The 15932-nt window shown below is 39.3% G+C and overlaps 1 protein-coding gene across 4 annotated transcripts in view; it reads left to right on the forward strand.

Annotated features, from left to right (window-relative positions):
- RAVER2 (ribonucleoprotein, PTB binding 2) overlaps positions 1-15932 on the forward strand; it is a 47783-nt gene that overhangs the window by 18708 nt on the left and 13143 nt on the right. For 2 of the 4 annotated variants that reach the window (XM_075002544.1, XM_075002547.1), the window contains exons 4-9: positions 538-729; positions 2246-2372; positions 4440-4525; positions 8921-9025; positions 9203-9314; positions 14633-14806. In XM_075002544.1, coding sequence (XP_074858645.1) covers positions 538-729; positions 2246-2372; positions 4440-4525; positions 8921-9025; positions 9203-9314; positions 14633-14806 — 796 coding nt within the window. The remainder of the gene's footprint in view (positions 1-537; positions 730-2245; positions 2373-4439; positions 4526-8920; positions 9026-9202; positions 9315-14632; positions 14807-15932) is intronic. The other 2 variants (XM_075002545.1, XM_075002546.1) reach the window with 2 other exon arrangements.

A 15932-nucleotide genomic window follows, 5' to 3' on the forward strand; every position in this document is an offset into this window, starting at 1 on the left:
AATTTCACCTAGCTCCCCTGAATAACTTGAGTTTGGCGAAAGGCATCTAGTTTTGATTTGAAAGCCCAAGAGATGGAGAATCCACCGCTTCTCTGGGCACGGGCGGTGGATGAAAGCCAGGCTTTATAATTTTCTTACTATGGAACATAAAGGTGAATGTAAAAATAGCTGTGTGCTAAAACTTTACATTCAGAATTTTATTCTGTATTTTATACTCTACTAGTAGATTTACCTGGTGTTTCTTGAATCCTTAACTCCATTATTTTTTTTCCTTTTATTTATATATATATATATATATATATATATATATATAAGGAAAATGTACTTCATTTATATTATTGCATTTTTCAAAAGTGTAGTTTTATTTTTAAGAAGTTAATGTTTATTTCAGATATCATGGAAAAGATTGTTAAAGTTTATTCGTTTAATTTTTTTTATAAATTTTTAAATGGGAATTACAGTAAGTGGAAGAGAGGTTCAACCTGTAATTGCTGAATGTTTGTTATCTGCTCAGTGTAATGTGAAATGCCATTTCAGTTTGCTGAGGACGAAGGCAGCTATATCAGTGGGTTTGCAGTGATTGAGTATGAGACTGCAGAGCAGGCTGAGGAAGTGCAAGAAGTCACAGATGGTATGACTGTCAGAGGAAATAAAGTCCAGGTATCGTATTGTGCTCCTGGAGCACCAGGTCGAAGCACATTAGCTGCACTTATAGCAGCACAACGTATGGTAAGAGACCTGTTTTCAAAGAGAAAGCACTATAAATGTCTATATTATAAGTTGTACTTACTCAAGAATTTATAAAATCCATTGGAAGAGAAACTCATGAGTGCTTTTATAATCAGTTTAGTATTTTAATCAGATTTTTGCTCAGCCAAGTGAAAATTTCTTTTAGAAGAGAAAAAAGCTTATTTTGGCTTCATTAAATGTGTTAACAGTTAAATTGTAAGTTCTGCTCTAACAAGTGACTCTGTGAAATGTCGTTGAGTTCCATGGTTATTTCTTCACAGTGACTACACATCAAAATACTTTTTTTTTTTAAACAAATGAAAAGATGGTTTCGCTAATCTTCCTCTAAAGAGGAGCTGAGGCTATAACTCAGTTTGTTCAAAGTTTTACTCTGCATCTACACTAGAAAAGTGGTTGAACTTAGGTTGGAGTTGGCTAACTCATGTCAGCGAGCAAACTCTACCTCCTTCCTACTTAAGGCAAGGACATAAACAGCCGGGATTTGGGGGGAAAAGATTTTCAGTTCAAAACTAAACTAAGAGCGAGTGCTTTTTAACAGCTGTAGGTTGCTTTAATATGAGACAGGTAAATGTCATGTAAAAATAGATTTCTGGATAATGGGAATAACTTAATTTCATGCTTGGTGTAGAATGAAGCTTTTATATCTGGCATGTCATATCAAATTATTTCCTAGAATATTGGATATGAAGGTAAGAGGTACATGAAGCTGTCTTGAAGATAGTAACAGAATAGTCTCATTACTTTGGATACTCTGAGTAAATTCAGCTGCTTTTCTGTAGAATTACTCATCTCAACTCCACAGAACAGAAGTTGAGTTTAGTGCAATTAATTATGGCATTTGATTGGTCTTAACAGTGGATAATATCTTCTTTACTTTCTAGAGTTGTGGAAAAATGTGTTTTTTCCCAAGAAAAAAGACTTGCCCAGTAGGTTTTATGTGTATATGTATTTTGTGTGGTGAGGGGGTTAGGGAGATAGGCACAGGTTGCTATGGGACACATTGTTTTGAGTTTCTCTTTCATACTGAAATATTGTCGTGAAGAGGAGTGTATTTGAAAGCTTTTTGATTCTCCAGACATTACATTATAATTTCAGCCTGTGAATGAATGATTTAAAAGGTTGTGAGAAAAGTAATTAGATGACTGATGTTATGTTATGCTTGCTAGGAAACAATAAGAAAAATAAAGCTATTTAGAAACTTAAATAGTTAAAGAGAAAAATGCAGCAACCGTCAATTTTAATTTAAAGAAAATGGAATGTGAGCTTTATAGTCAAAAGATTAATCACTATATTTGATTAATAGAAATTGCAGGAACACTAATCCTTGAACTGTGATGTGTGACACATGGAGATCAAGGAAATAATAATCAATTATTCATCTAAACATATTTGTTTATAATCAAGGGTTTGTACCAGCGAATTTGTTTGAGGCAGTTATTGCTAAAATGTGCTTTTAATCCGGAGCCTAAAGTTTCTGTATTCCTATTGATTCCAGATGAGAAACAGTAGAAAAGGCTTGCTTCCAGAGCCAAATCCAGTGCAAATTATGAAGAGTTTAAATAACCCAGCCATGTTACAAATGTTACTGTGGCCCCAGTTGTGTAGACGTGCTCATAAACACGGTAAGCTTTTTTTAAAAAACAAATATAAAAGAACAGGGTTCCATGTGCTTCGTAATACAGCTAGCATTAGGTTTAAAAAAGCAGGTGCAACCTTTTAAAATACATATTTTTATATTTGCCTTTACATAGTCATCTTTACACCATTTACAGCAACAGAAGTTGCTCCAATAAAAGATATCATCTCACCTGCTTTGTCTCTCTCATATGGGACCAACATGACTATGACACTGGAAACAGCAAATTTAAGTATCATTGTTCCTTTTGAATACCCTTATGCTAACTCTCCAATCTATGTGGCTATGTCTACACTAGCCCCAGAATTTTGAAAGAGGCATGATACTGAACCTAACTGAAAGATGCTAATGAGGCACTGCCATGAATAGGCAATGCCTCATTAACATAATGGCGGCTGCGGCACTTCAAAAGTGCCGCTTTCGATTGCACACGGCTCGTCTACACGGGGTCCTTTTGAAAAGGACCCCACACACTTTGAAATCCCCTTATTCCTATGTGGTTATGGGAATAAGGGGTTTTCAAAGCGTGCAGGGTCCTTTTGAAAAGGATGAGCCATGTGCAATCGAAAGCAACACTTTCTAAGTGCTGCGGCCACCATTCTGCTAATGAGGTGCTGCATATTCATGACAGTGCCTCATTAGCATCTTTCAATTAGGTTCATTATCATCCCCTTTTGAAGTTCTGGGGCTAGTGTAAGACATAGCCTGCATGTTTATATTAGAAATTGGTCCAAAACAAAAGCTCTGATCCAGACATCTGCAGACTTTGAGGATTTGGTTCCAGATCTGAACTTGCAACACAGGTAACTTTCCAGGGCATACTGTTCTAAAATTATTGCTTTCTTACATTACCATATATCAAAGATTATCAAACTTCATTGCAGTGTGCCCCCTTTTTGACAACAAAAATTACTGCACAGTCCCAGGAGGGGTGACTGAAGCCTGAGCCGACCTCAGCCTTCCACCCTGGGCAGAGAGGCCAAAGCCAAACTTGAGCCTTATTGCCCTGGACAAGGCATTCAAGCTGACGCCCAAGGGATGAGGGTTGGACTTCAGCCCTGAGCTGTAGCATGTCTAAGCCAGTCCTGGTCACAACCCTTAGTTTGAGAAACATAGATATATATATAGCATGGCATAGATGTACATGGCATTTTACAAGTATGCTGTTAGGCCTGGTCTACACTAGGGAACGAAGTTGATCCCAGATACACAATTCTAGCTACACCATTAGCCGTGACGGATTATGTATGTTGCTGGATGAAAGAGGTCCAGTCTGTATATGAAATAAGAACAATAAACAAGTCCCTTCTCTAACCATGACTCTGCTTTCCTGTCTTTTAATTCTATCTCCTGAACTCTTTTGAAATTTTAGAGTTTTTTTGCAAGTATGAATATTTCATCTTTTAATTTCCAAAAATTGCCTATGTTTTTATTACCAGTAATTATTTGTTACCTCGTAATGCAGTGTTTTTCCCTGTTTAATATTATAAAATGGTGAGCAGCACTCCTGGTGTATGTTTTTAATTTCATATTTTTAACTCAGTTTCAGTCTAGTGACAGACAGTTTCTGTCTAGTCCCTAATATAAAGCTTGACCATGATCTCACTAAAATCCATCAGGCACTGTGCTATTACGTTCTAAGGGCCATTTGGTGACATCTTAAGGTATTGTCTGTTTACAGTTGACAACTCAAAAATTGTATGTTTAATGACTGACTTGAATGTTCTTGAACTAAGACCCCAGTCCTGCAGCTGAAAGTGACTGAGAAGACCTGAGGACTTTTGAGGGTTACTGTTGACTTTAGTGAGGCTCCAGACAAGGATGTGCCATTAATTGCAGGATAATCATCTCTCTGCATAGTCAGCTTCAGTCAGATGTGTATTAAAACAGTTCTCTGTGCTTATGTTTAGTTAGTTAATTAAATGTTAAATCCTATAGAAATGTTTAGAAAAAGCCAAATATTTAAACTGTATACAACTGGTAAAATCATTCTTTGCCTAACTTTTAAAAGTTCTATACATTTGTCAGAGATGGTACTGTGTGTTTTCTTAAGCAGTTTTGGGTGTATCTGCTGATTGTCCTCCTCTCATAAACACAACAGTCAATCCAGGATTTCTGCATTTGAATAAAGTTCACCAGGTATGTTTATCAGTGAAATAAATTATATGAAATTATGTATTTATGCAGCACTTTGTATTAAAATGTGTAATCAATCTCAAGAATGTACAACTAAAATCAAATGTTCTTGTTGAAAATGTATTTAACATAAAATATACACAGTGATTTCAAGGGGCTTTTAAAATAAGATATAATTAGATCCAAGTAATTAAGATTAAGCAGTGCTTACTGTTTATATGAAAATTATCATCATCTTGTTTTTGAGTTTTTGCTTCACTGTTGCCTGGCGTTGTGGTGAAAAGATCTTCACGTTTCTAGCAACAGCATCCTTTTCCAAATAACAGGTTGCATAACATGGACCATTGATTCATTTTGCTCATTCAAGAACAAAGACTTTACAGAAAATAAGTCTGATCTAAGGCTGAAAGTGTGTTATCATTGTTTTTATTTGTAAAGCCCATAAAGCATACTTTGTAAACAATAACAATAAAGGCAATGTGACAGTAATAATTTTGAGATGTTAGTTTTTATTTAGAAATAAACCAACACTGTATATTACCAGAGTATTCTCAGAGTTCTTGTGCTGTATTACAAGGCTACTGTCTTTTCCAGAGCTGTGTGACCTCAACAGTAGTTAAGAGGAGGTGTTCTGGAATCCAAAGGTCCTAGGTGTATCATGTAAGGAGATTTGGGAGGAATCTACCCCCTAACTCAGGGACAAGGCCTGGGCTAGAGTCGTAGCTTTTCTTCATAATCAGTACTGCCTTCCCAACCAATCTACTGGGCCAATAGGTCACCCAGGCTTCTCTCCAGCTTACCACATGAGGAAAACTGTACGGGCTTGTAGAGTGTGGATTCTGACAACAGGTGAATTTTACCCTTAGAAAATAAGAGAGAGGATTTTAAAAGTATCTATAGAAGTTAGAAAGCACCAATCCCATTAAGTTTAAACTAAGCTTTTGCTCCTTTCTCTAGTCAGTACTTTTGAAATTCCTACACGAAATTAAAAAAAACCCAACTTTTATTAATCTTTTTATTTATTTCTACTATACTTTAAAGGATCTGTAGTTCCATGTCTGCTAAGAGATTGAACTGAAATAGAAAAGATTTTCTTCACGCTAAAGGCACTTTACTTTCTCTCATTTTTCTGTTTTGAGTTGTATAGATGCATGTATTCTTTTCCAGTGTTAGGTATGTTGTTTTGATCTGCAATGTGCCATAATTAAATACATTTACAGAATACTGAAAAGTTCCTTGAACACAAAGGCTATGTCTACACTAGCCCCAAACTTTGAAATAGCCATGTAAAATTGACATGGCTCGCTGCCGCGCGGCTCGTCCAGATGGGGCTCCTTTTCGAAAGGACCCCGCCTACTTCGAAGTCCCCTTATTACTATGAGCAGATGGGAATAAGGGGACTTCGAAGTAGGCGGGGTCCTTTCTAAAAGGAGCCCCGTCGGGATGAGCCACGCGGCGGCGAGCTGCATCAATTTCGAAGTGCCGCAGCTGCCCGCATGCTAATGAGGCGCTGAATACATATTTCAGCGCTTCATTAGTGAACTTCGAAATGGCCATTTACATGGCCATTTTGAAGTTTGGGGCTAGTGTAGACATGGCCAAAGGGTGTTGTTTGCTTGTGTTTCCCCTGATATATTTCGTTACCACTGCTCTTTCTATGGTCTTGTAGATTTTGAGCTTCCTTGGAAGGCAATGCTAATGCTTTTTAATCACAGCTGGAAGGAAGCACGTTGTACATAGTTGCAATATGATTAATGATCCACTGCTTTTTGGCTTAAGTATGCTACAGACAAACAAGTTAGTTCTGTCACTTTGAATAGACTCATGTGTTTAATATTCTTCCATGGAAGCTTGTGCTTTTAATTAATCATTAAACCTAATCCAGTAAGGTGAATTTACTGACAGTAATTTAATTATCTAGGGTCCTTTCATTGGCACTTCTGTACTCTTATTCTATGATTAAGCTGTTTTGGATTTATCTATCAACCCTTCAGTACCAGACAATTTGGTCACTATCTCTTTCTTAGAATTCAATGGTATAGTGTACAAGAAAAGAAAAAGCTGTGTTACTCTCTTGCTTTTTTTGATTTGACAAAAGAACACTAGATGAGCCAATTTCTATACTCCTGCACATGTTATTTTTGCTGTGTGGAACTGACAGTACAAGGTTTTGTTAAATGATACATTAAGAAGAAACTTTAAAAATATGATGCCAAAACATGACTTGTAGAATAATTAAATTATAGATAAATAGTAAGGCATGACAGATGAGAATCTGAACAGTTGTTTGGACGAATCACCAAATAATTTTTTTAACTTGGCTAGTCTTGGTATTTCTTAATGTGCCAACACAAATATTTTAAAAGTTTAGAGTAACATGTTAACGGAATGGTCTGTTTAACAGATCTCCCTGTGATTAATTCAGAGAGTGTTTTGAAGATTCAGCCAAACAAATTTGAGTTTTTTGTATTCCTACAATATTGCCATTTAATCAGTACCTTTTCTTTTTTATGTAAGTAAGAAAATAAAAATAAAATGATAAAAAATTACAGATATTGGCAACAACAGACAGCTTCTACTTGAGATGCTTAGGACAGCTCCAGGGACTCGCAGATGCAGTTAATCCGGATTTGTCCCATTTGTTTTGCTGAATTCTGGTTTTGTGTCTACAATGTACCTTGCAAGCTTTAAGAGATCCCTTGTTTGTGTGTTGATTTAATTGTAAATAATTGTCAAACTATAAAGGACTGTTCAGTGACATGAATATCTATGTCCCAGATGTTCTGAGTTTAGTTCCTACAGAATCTGCATCCCTGCCACACTGGCACACAAACTGTGCTGGCTATAAATGTCTGGAAATACTTGGGAAGCATACTTCTTGCAGACCCATAAAGCATGCAAAGCCCTGCTTCCTATGCACAGATGCTTCTTCAGTTTTTAATCTTTAGTGGGGATCTGTGCCACAGAGGAGACTTTCAAAGTGTGAGCAAGACTGCAATCAGACAGTGAAAAATCTTTATTCCATAGTTTTGTTATTGCATCACAGAGGCTACTTCTACAATGGCCCCTCCCTTTCAAAAGGGGCATGCAAACATGGTGGATCGGAAATGCAAATTATGTGCTAATTGTGCATATTCAGTGCCTCATTTGAATAATGGTAATCACTCACCATTCCGGAAGAGCTGCTTTTGAAATGCAAAACAGCCATGCAGATGGGGTTCCTTCGAAAGGAAGCCCCGCTTTCGAAAGCACCTTTCTTCCTAATTTTTTTCAGGCAGAAGGATGGTTTCAAAAGCAGGGCTTCCTTCTGAAGGAACCCTGTATACATAGCTGTTTTGCATTTCGAAAGCAGCTCTTCTGGAACTGCGAGTGGCTGCTATTATGCAAACAAGACACTGAATATGCAAATTAGTGCCTCATTTGCATGGTCAGTCTACCACATTTGCATGCCCCTAGGGAGGGGCCAGTAGAGATGTAGCCAGAGTGTATTCTTTAAGTGCCTGAGTGTTATAGAAGAAGGTATTTGAGGCCTAGAGCAATCATAGATTTTAGCTGTTGTATATTCACGAACCTCTACCAGTGCAATCTCGCTCTGCCAGACTGATATTTAATTACATGTTTTTAAGCATTCCTGTATTTAGCACAAATTATAGTACAGCTTTATGCTCTAGTGTGGACAAGCATTTCTTTTAAACCAGCATACAAGCCAAAGAACCATGCTAGAATATCCCTGAAACAAAGTTCTGTTAGGGCATCTCAACGTGGTTTGTTAAATGTCTTGACTGTGGGCACAAACCATGTTACAACAGTATTTTAGTGTAACAGTGCATTAAAAACCATTTCAAAAACCATTACAAGCCAGTGTGTAAACATAGCCTGAATAACTACATATGTTATGAATGCTCTGAGAACAGTGCTCTATGTAAGATCCTTACATGAGAAAGGGAAGAAACATGTATGTATAGGTTTTCTTTCCTGAAGGTACCATTAATATTGAGCAACTGTACAGCAGTACACAGTAGCCCCCTATCTGTCTCAGCATAACCTAATAAAGCCATGAGGTGTTTATAGCAGGCACTATGTAAGAAATAAAAACATTATGAAGCACAGTAAAATAAATTTACATTTATCATCCTAAAAAGCATCCAGAAAATCAGCCTAGAGAAAAGGAAGCATAAAAGGAAATCAAAATCTTTTGGAAACTTTGTTTGCAACTGAAGTAAGGATTAGGTTTAGTGTAGGGGAAGTCACTGAGTTCAGAGAAACATAGATATGGAAAGTCATTCACCTTGATCATGTTTATTCAGAAGCTAACTGTAAAGTATATAGCTGGAAATCTTGGGCCAAATGTAATTTTTTTGTATTCTTCAACTAATGTTTCTTGTGTCCATTTGGCAGAATTTGGTTCTGGGGAATACATCTAATTTATTGCTGCAGAACCTCTCCCACCTACAACTGACACAGAAGCAGCTAATGAAAATTGAGAATATTCAAGCTAATAGCGTGAGTTCATTGTTGTATCTTCAGTCATCTGCTTTAGTCACTATTTTCTAAAACAGGACTTTGTTAGCCTATTAAAACTTTTACCCTCTAGAACATGAAGACAAGATTAACTATATATGAAAGCCTGTAGAATAGATGACCTTTGTCATTTACAGTACTTCTTGTTCTTCTTTTTAGAAACCTGGCTTACTTGGAGAGCCTCCACCATTTTTACTTCAGACAGTTTTGGGGACAGGACCAGTACCATCAGTGAGTGCAGACATGAGAAACCATGGAGAAGCACATACATGTAAATGGCATTTTATTTCATAGTGTACCAGCAGAATTGTCCAGTTTGAAAATATGCAGCTGATTCACTCCTACTTTTTTGACCAAAGTGATCATCTATAGGTTTAACCTTTTCACCACAGAATGAGGAAGCCACTGAACCTATCAATATGCAGTGTAAGAGCATTGAACAAATTAAATCTATTGATTATTGCTGGATTGGTCAGTTTGCATTGGCTTCTTTCACCACTTGGCCCAAAGTCATCAGCTTCTCCGTGAGGCAAACTTAAGATATTTTATGAAAAAAGCAGTGGTGCAAACATTGGGTATGTAACATTTTAGCTTCTAAAGCATACTGAAATGAGAGTTCTGGCACAGACACCTTGGCTTCATTGCCTTCTCTTCCAGAAGCTTCCCAGAATTTTGTTTTCCATGGTCTGTATTTGCCAGGTTTTCACTTCAGTAACTACATCTCCACAACACTACTGTCTGCTCATCACTTAAATATCAAAATCCAAACAAAGTCAGCATAATTAGCATGTTATCATATATATTCCACACATAACTTGCTTACAATCTGTTGCTAATTCAAGCTGGCTGTTAAGTTTATGATTTAAATCAAGCAAGCATATAAGTGAAAGAAGTATGCAGAATAGAAAAAACCTAAACAGGAATGTGCCACATACTTGGGTGAGGCTAAACCTGAACAGATTTGCTGATTAACCCGTATATACAGGGAAAGAGCTTTTCCTCATGCCAGCCAACAGCAGTTTCTAAAATCACAGAAATATTTTCTCATGACCACATTATTTTCCTGGCTAAATAGGGTAGTTAGATGTCTGCTCTATTTTTGTGAAAGTACTCCAACAGCTAACATTAGGTGTTTAACATTTAGTATAAGACAGTCTTCTCTTCCTGTGTTATGTGAAATTAGCCACTATCCTACTGCAGTTCTTGATTGTTGGATAAATCCACAGCGGTATATTTGGCTAAAGTTCTGAATTTGCTTTAATTGCATATTTGTTGCCTTTCTGAAGTTTCTAAATGGCGACCTGTTTTGATATTAGTGTTGGATATGTGGATGGGACTAGACATTATGCTTTTTTCTTTGCTTCTGCTCATCTACCCAATTTGTTGCAATGTACTAGACGTGTTAAAAAGAGCATTTGATTTACAGTAATTTCTGTTTTAACTGGTATTCAGATAACTGGATTTCTCAATTAACTGACATGCGTTAGTGGCCAGTGGCTCCTCTGCTCTCCCATCCCGTGCCCACCACTCAGAGCAGCTCACTGCACAACATGGCGCCCCGTCCACAGTGGCTTACTGCACAGCCATGTGTGAGCTGCCCAGAGCAGCTCCCTGCATGGCATGGTGCCCCACCCAGAGCAGCTTGCAGCGTGGCCGTGCATGAGCTGCCCAGAGTGGATCCCCGCACAGCACCCTGCCCAGAGCATAGGGCTGCCAGATATTGAAGAGTTTACTGTACTTTGTATTCATTTTGTTTTCAGTACTTGTAGCCTCTCTTAATCCATACTTTTTTAGCCCTGTAATTAACTGGATTGTGTTTTAAGGGCATCTACTTTTACTGCTTGTAGACCTAGTCATTTTGATTTTGAAGAAATCGAATGATTTTCTGATGTTCCTGGTTTTTAATTAATTTTCTTAATGTCTTGTCTCTTCACATGGGGACAGAAATAGATTTTTAGTATTCATTCCTATAGTTCCCACCTGATACATCTCAACATTCCACATCTTCTCTGAAGAGGTGCTGTTATTTTAAGATGAGCTGTGCATCCAACCCAACAGAATCTCATTAGGTTTTAACTGGAGTTGAGTAAGTCTAGCACACTGAATTCCATGGACCTCTAAGGAGTCTAATATTGTTGACATCACATCTTGATGCAAAAGGAATTAGTGCATAAATTGGGAGAGGTAGTTCAATGGCTTCAGGGCTGTGTGAAGACTGATGCTGGCCATTGCACATTAATCTATGTATTTGGAGAAGTTACCTCTTTGTGCACTGGAGGCCTGCATTGGATGCCACTTCCCAGATTGTGAATACTGTACAGCAGAGGTGAGGAACCCCTTTTGAAAAGGGGGCCAGTGACCCACAGAAAAATCACCTCTTCTGAATACAGTAGAACCTCAGAGTTAGAAACATAGTTGCAAACTGTCCAGTCAACCACATACCTCATTTGGAATTGGAAATGTGCAATCAGGCAGCAGCAGAGATCAAAACAAAACAAAATCTAACTCCAAACATTGTACAGTATTTAAAACAAAAGATTTGAGAAGGTGAAGAAACTGTTCCTGGACTTATTTCATTTAAATTAACACAGTTAAAAGCAGCATTTTTTTCTTCCACATGTTACAGTTTCAAATCAGTATTCAATCTGTGTTCAGTTGTAAACCCCTGAAAGAAAAAACAATGTTTCATTCCCAACGTGTTCATAACTCTAATGTTTTAGTATATACGAGTTAACAATGATTATAAACATTATTAGCAGCTTTGCCTTTTAATGGAATTTTTATTTCTTTACCTTTTTAAAATGAAGGTATGGTAAATTTGTTGCTCCTGAAATTTGTTTGTAACTAGCAAATTGATCAAAATAATTCTTGTGCGAGAGAATTTCAGAAACTACACATCCCCATTTTATAGGCCTATTATAGATAAACTCTGTAGGGCGACAGCTATAATAGTGAGATTTTTCAACAAAATTCACCATACATCCAGACATAAAATGAGTTTTGTCAACAGTCTGTCAGCAAAACTCGGGACTTCTGCTGATTACCTTCTGCCTCTGCCAGATGAGGAAGAGCACCTTTGTTGACATTGCCAACAAAAAAGCTGTGTGGATGCTCAGGCGGGTGGGGGCGGGGGGCTTCTCTTGACAGACAAGGCTTCCAGGACACTAGGCAGCCCTGTTTGCTGTGCTTGTAGTTGGCTGTTTTGTCGAGAGAGTGGCCAGATCGTTCTTTACAGATGTTTTGTCAGAAAATGTCTTCCGACAGAAACATCTGTTGACAGATGCTTCTAGTGGAGCCATAACCTAAAAGTAGGACTTACTGGGAATAATGGAGGATAGTCTAACCCCTGGTCTAGTATATCTTGGCTTCTGGACACCTTCCCACTCACTCCCAGTGCCACAGACCATCTCTGTTCCTATTTGTGGTTTGTGACTTGATTACTGCTAATCCATACCCTGGAATTGGCTCGCTCTCATATGCCTTTACAATGCAAAATTATTTTCTGCTCTTTAGGTTCCAGGCTGCATCAACTTCAGAGGAGTCTGACTTTCATTTTTAGTTCCAGTAAGGTATAGATAATGGGTATTCTATACAAAATATTGGTAAAGGCTATTGTTTGTATGCTTCACTGACACTCTCCTCTGCAACTCTGCTCTGTCCTCAGCTGTTCAGCAAGTTGGAAGTTGCTGGTTTTTCTTAAATACTAGGACGGAAGAATGAAGTCAAAGCTATATTGATTATATTTCTCTTGTCTTAAACAGAGAGTACCTTACAGGATAATTTACAGGCTTTGGAGAAGTGTTGTCAGTTTGAACTGCATTGAATTAATTTAAAAGAATGAACTCCAAGTAGTGTCGTATATTATGCCTGCCCCGACGCTCGGCCAATTTTTGTATTTTTTTTAACTGTGTGAAAGGTTCTTCCAAACAACTGAAGACGGTGTCTGACTAGACGAGAGAGACAACAAAACTGACTGTACGAAAATGGATGTTGTGAATGCACAAACTAAACAAAACAGAAATACGTTCTTCTCTAATCTGTATTATCTTGGGTATTGTAACTCAGATGTAAATAGTTCAGAGGAGAGTGTGGGTTTTTTAATTTAGCAAACAGATGTACAAATTTGACATAGAGGTCACTTTATTCACTCTGAAATACGACCACCTCAAGTTAGAACTAGATACACATCTTACAGCTCTATGCAAGAGTTTATGACAAGACATAAAGATAAATAACTAGGGCTGTCAATTTACTCACATTAACACCTGTGAATAATGCAGAGCAGAATTAATGTGTTAAAAAAGTAATGTGTTAATCACAGGCTTTAATGCTGCCTTAATTGACAGCTGCGTCTGCTGGCGGGGCTGCTGGGTTCTGCCTGGGCCAGGATCCCATGGCTTCAGGGCTGCCAGTGGGTCTCTGCATCATGCCAGCTCCCAGCCATGGGGCTGCTCCTGGTTGGAGTCCTAGGGCTGCAGGGACCAGAGCACCGCAGCTGGGAGCTGGCTGGAGCACTGAGCCCCACTGGCAGCCCTGTAGCCTCAGAACCCTGGTCAGGGGCAGCCCCGGTGCTCTGGCCCTGTAGGGAGCTGTTCTGGGGGACTCCAGCACTCCGTCCCTGGCGCTCAGCGGGGGGACTGTCCCAGGAAGTCTTGGTCCCCAACTGGTAGGTGCCAGGGAAAGCTGGCACTGGGGCCTGGTGACCTGCGGGGGGCAGCATGCGAGGGGCGCTACCTCCAGCCCAGCCTAGCTTCCCCCTTTTGGGGCTGCCAGCTAGTTGCCCTCCTGCCCCAGCTGTGTGTGTGTGTGTGTGTGTGTGTGTGTGTGTTGTGTTGCTATCCATTGTATATGTGTCTGTTGCTATGCACTGTGAGTGTATGTGTATCTGCATTTTTACACACTGTGTACCTGTGTTCAGTGTGTGTGTGGCTATACACTGTGTGTGTCTGCATGTTTGTGTTGCTACACAAGGTGAGTATGTGTCTGTGTGTTTGCATTGCAGATATTATTCTTGTTGTTTAACAGTGATTAATCATGATTCATTTTTTTTAATTGCTTGACAGCACTATAAGTAACCAACCCAAGTGGAACTGCATGGGATAGTTAGATGCACAGATCATAAGTATGTGAATTTGAATTTGGCCAGAACACTGGGGTTAGCACCCTCATCTCCAGGGAGAAGTGCTAGCTGTTGGTCACTTTATTTTTTGTAGGTTGCTTCCAGCAGTCCATTGCATTGTGATATTGCTCTGCAGTTTGCTTCAGTCCAGGCTCAGAAGGCTAAGTTGCCAGCTACAAAATCACTATCTCCATTCTCTGAGGCATGTAGATATTTATTGGAAGAGACTCTCGTGCAGCTCTCTATGGACAGGCCTAACTCTGCTTCACTTGAGATCTGATGGGATTGCAGTACAAAGTTGGTATTTCTGCAGTTTTTTTCTGAAAGGCTTCAGGTGGAGTATATGCTGAGGCACCCTGCGGGACTGGTTATTGGATTTGTTCTGTATTGCTTGTACATAAAGGTTCTTATATGTAACTGCACAGTCGGTAGTCTGATTTTATAATCCTTGTGCACAATGTGTACAACAGGTGTTCCCCCTGCAGTGTTGTGTGTGCACACCATGGCTTCTCAGCAGCTAGTCAACAGAAGAAGAAGGTTAACTAAACATCTTCCCTATTCCCGGATGATGAAAAAATTGAGCAAGCATTATCCATTGGGAGCAGATGAGCGAGTTCCAGACAATCACTTTCATGGAGTTGTAGGTGAGTGGTCATGGGGCCTCTTGATCCTCTGTGTCTTTCTCAATGTTTGTGTCCTGAATGTAGTAAAATATGGCTTGCGTTTACCTGCTTGAGATGTCCCTTTCGTCACACCTGAGAAAACAGCAAAGGTCTCTTCAGGAGACCTTTGTGAATTGCTTTATGCAACTAAAGTCAGCCTTACTGTAGCATTTCCTTCTCTCTTGGTTTTAACGTTTGACAAGGGAATTACATGGAGTTCCTTGAGAGTCCAGATGGCAGCTCTTAATTGTTTGAGCTCTTAAATATGGACTATTCAACAAGAATTTTTATGTGTAACCCTTCTATTAATGGCAGGTGACCACCAGAAGGGCCAAGGTTAGTTCCGAGGGGATTCCGTCAATAATGCAAACAAACAAGCTGGAGCCCCCACCTAATAACCTGAGGCAATCTCACCCTATCTGCTGGGTACCTGTAAAGGCAGTTCTTCCCCTCTCCCAAGCACAGAGTCTGAGATAGAACAGCTTGTTTAATAACAGTAGTCTGACATAAATTTACACAGCAACATATGCAATATGCCTAAACAAAGGAGAGGTAAACCCCATTAAGCAAGGCAATGTCCCCAGAGTCTGCTGAGTCAAGTCCCTTGCTTAGAGTTCTATATCTGCACACCCCCACTTATAGAGTCTACCTCTGTCTCAATTCTCCACTCACAGTGCAGTCTGCTCCATACAGACCCAGAGTTCACAGGTACATTAGCATGGCTCTTGTCACATTGGAGCAGGATCACTTGCCACCCACAGCATTCTGTCAGCCACCCCTGCTGGCTGCTTGTCTGCTACTTTGTGGGTTTGGCTGTAGGCAAAACCCTGTGATTTCAGCTCTCCGAGGCTTCAGCTGCCAGTGATTTCAGCTCTGGACCTAGCCATTAGAATCTCAGTGTCCACCAGGGTGGATTCTCCCAGAATAACTACAGACCCCAGCATTGATCTGGGCTTTAGTTCTGTTTTTGAACAGTGGGGGAAGGACTAGCCAAACTAGACATATGGCCGCAGAGCCAGAAGGCTCCCAGCTGATTCAACCAGTACCCCGACCCCTTTCCATGTAAGTGATCTGAAAAGAACATGTTCCTGAAGTTCCTGCTTCCACA

Source organism: Carettochelys insculpta, chromosome 9 (genome assembly GCF_033958435.1).
Source record: "Carettochelys insculpta isolate YL-2023 chromosome 9, ASM3395843v1, whole genome shotgun sequence".
In the NCBI taxonomy this organism is placed as follows: domain Eukaryota; kingdom Metazoa; phylum Chordata; order Testudines; family Carettochelyidae; genus Carettochelys; species Carettochelys insculpta.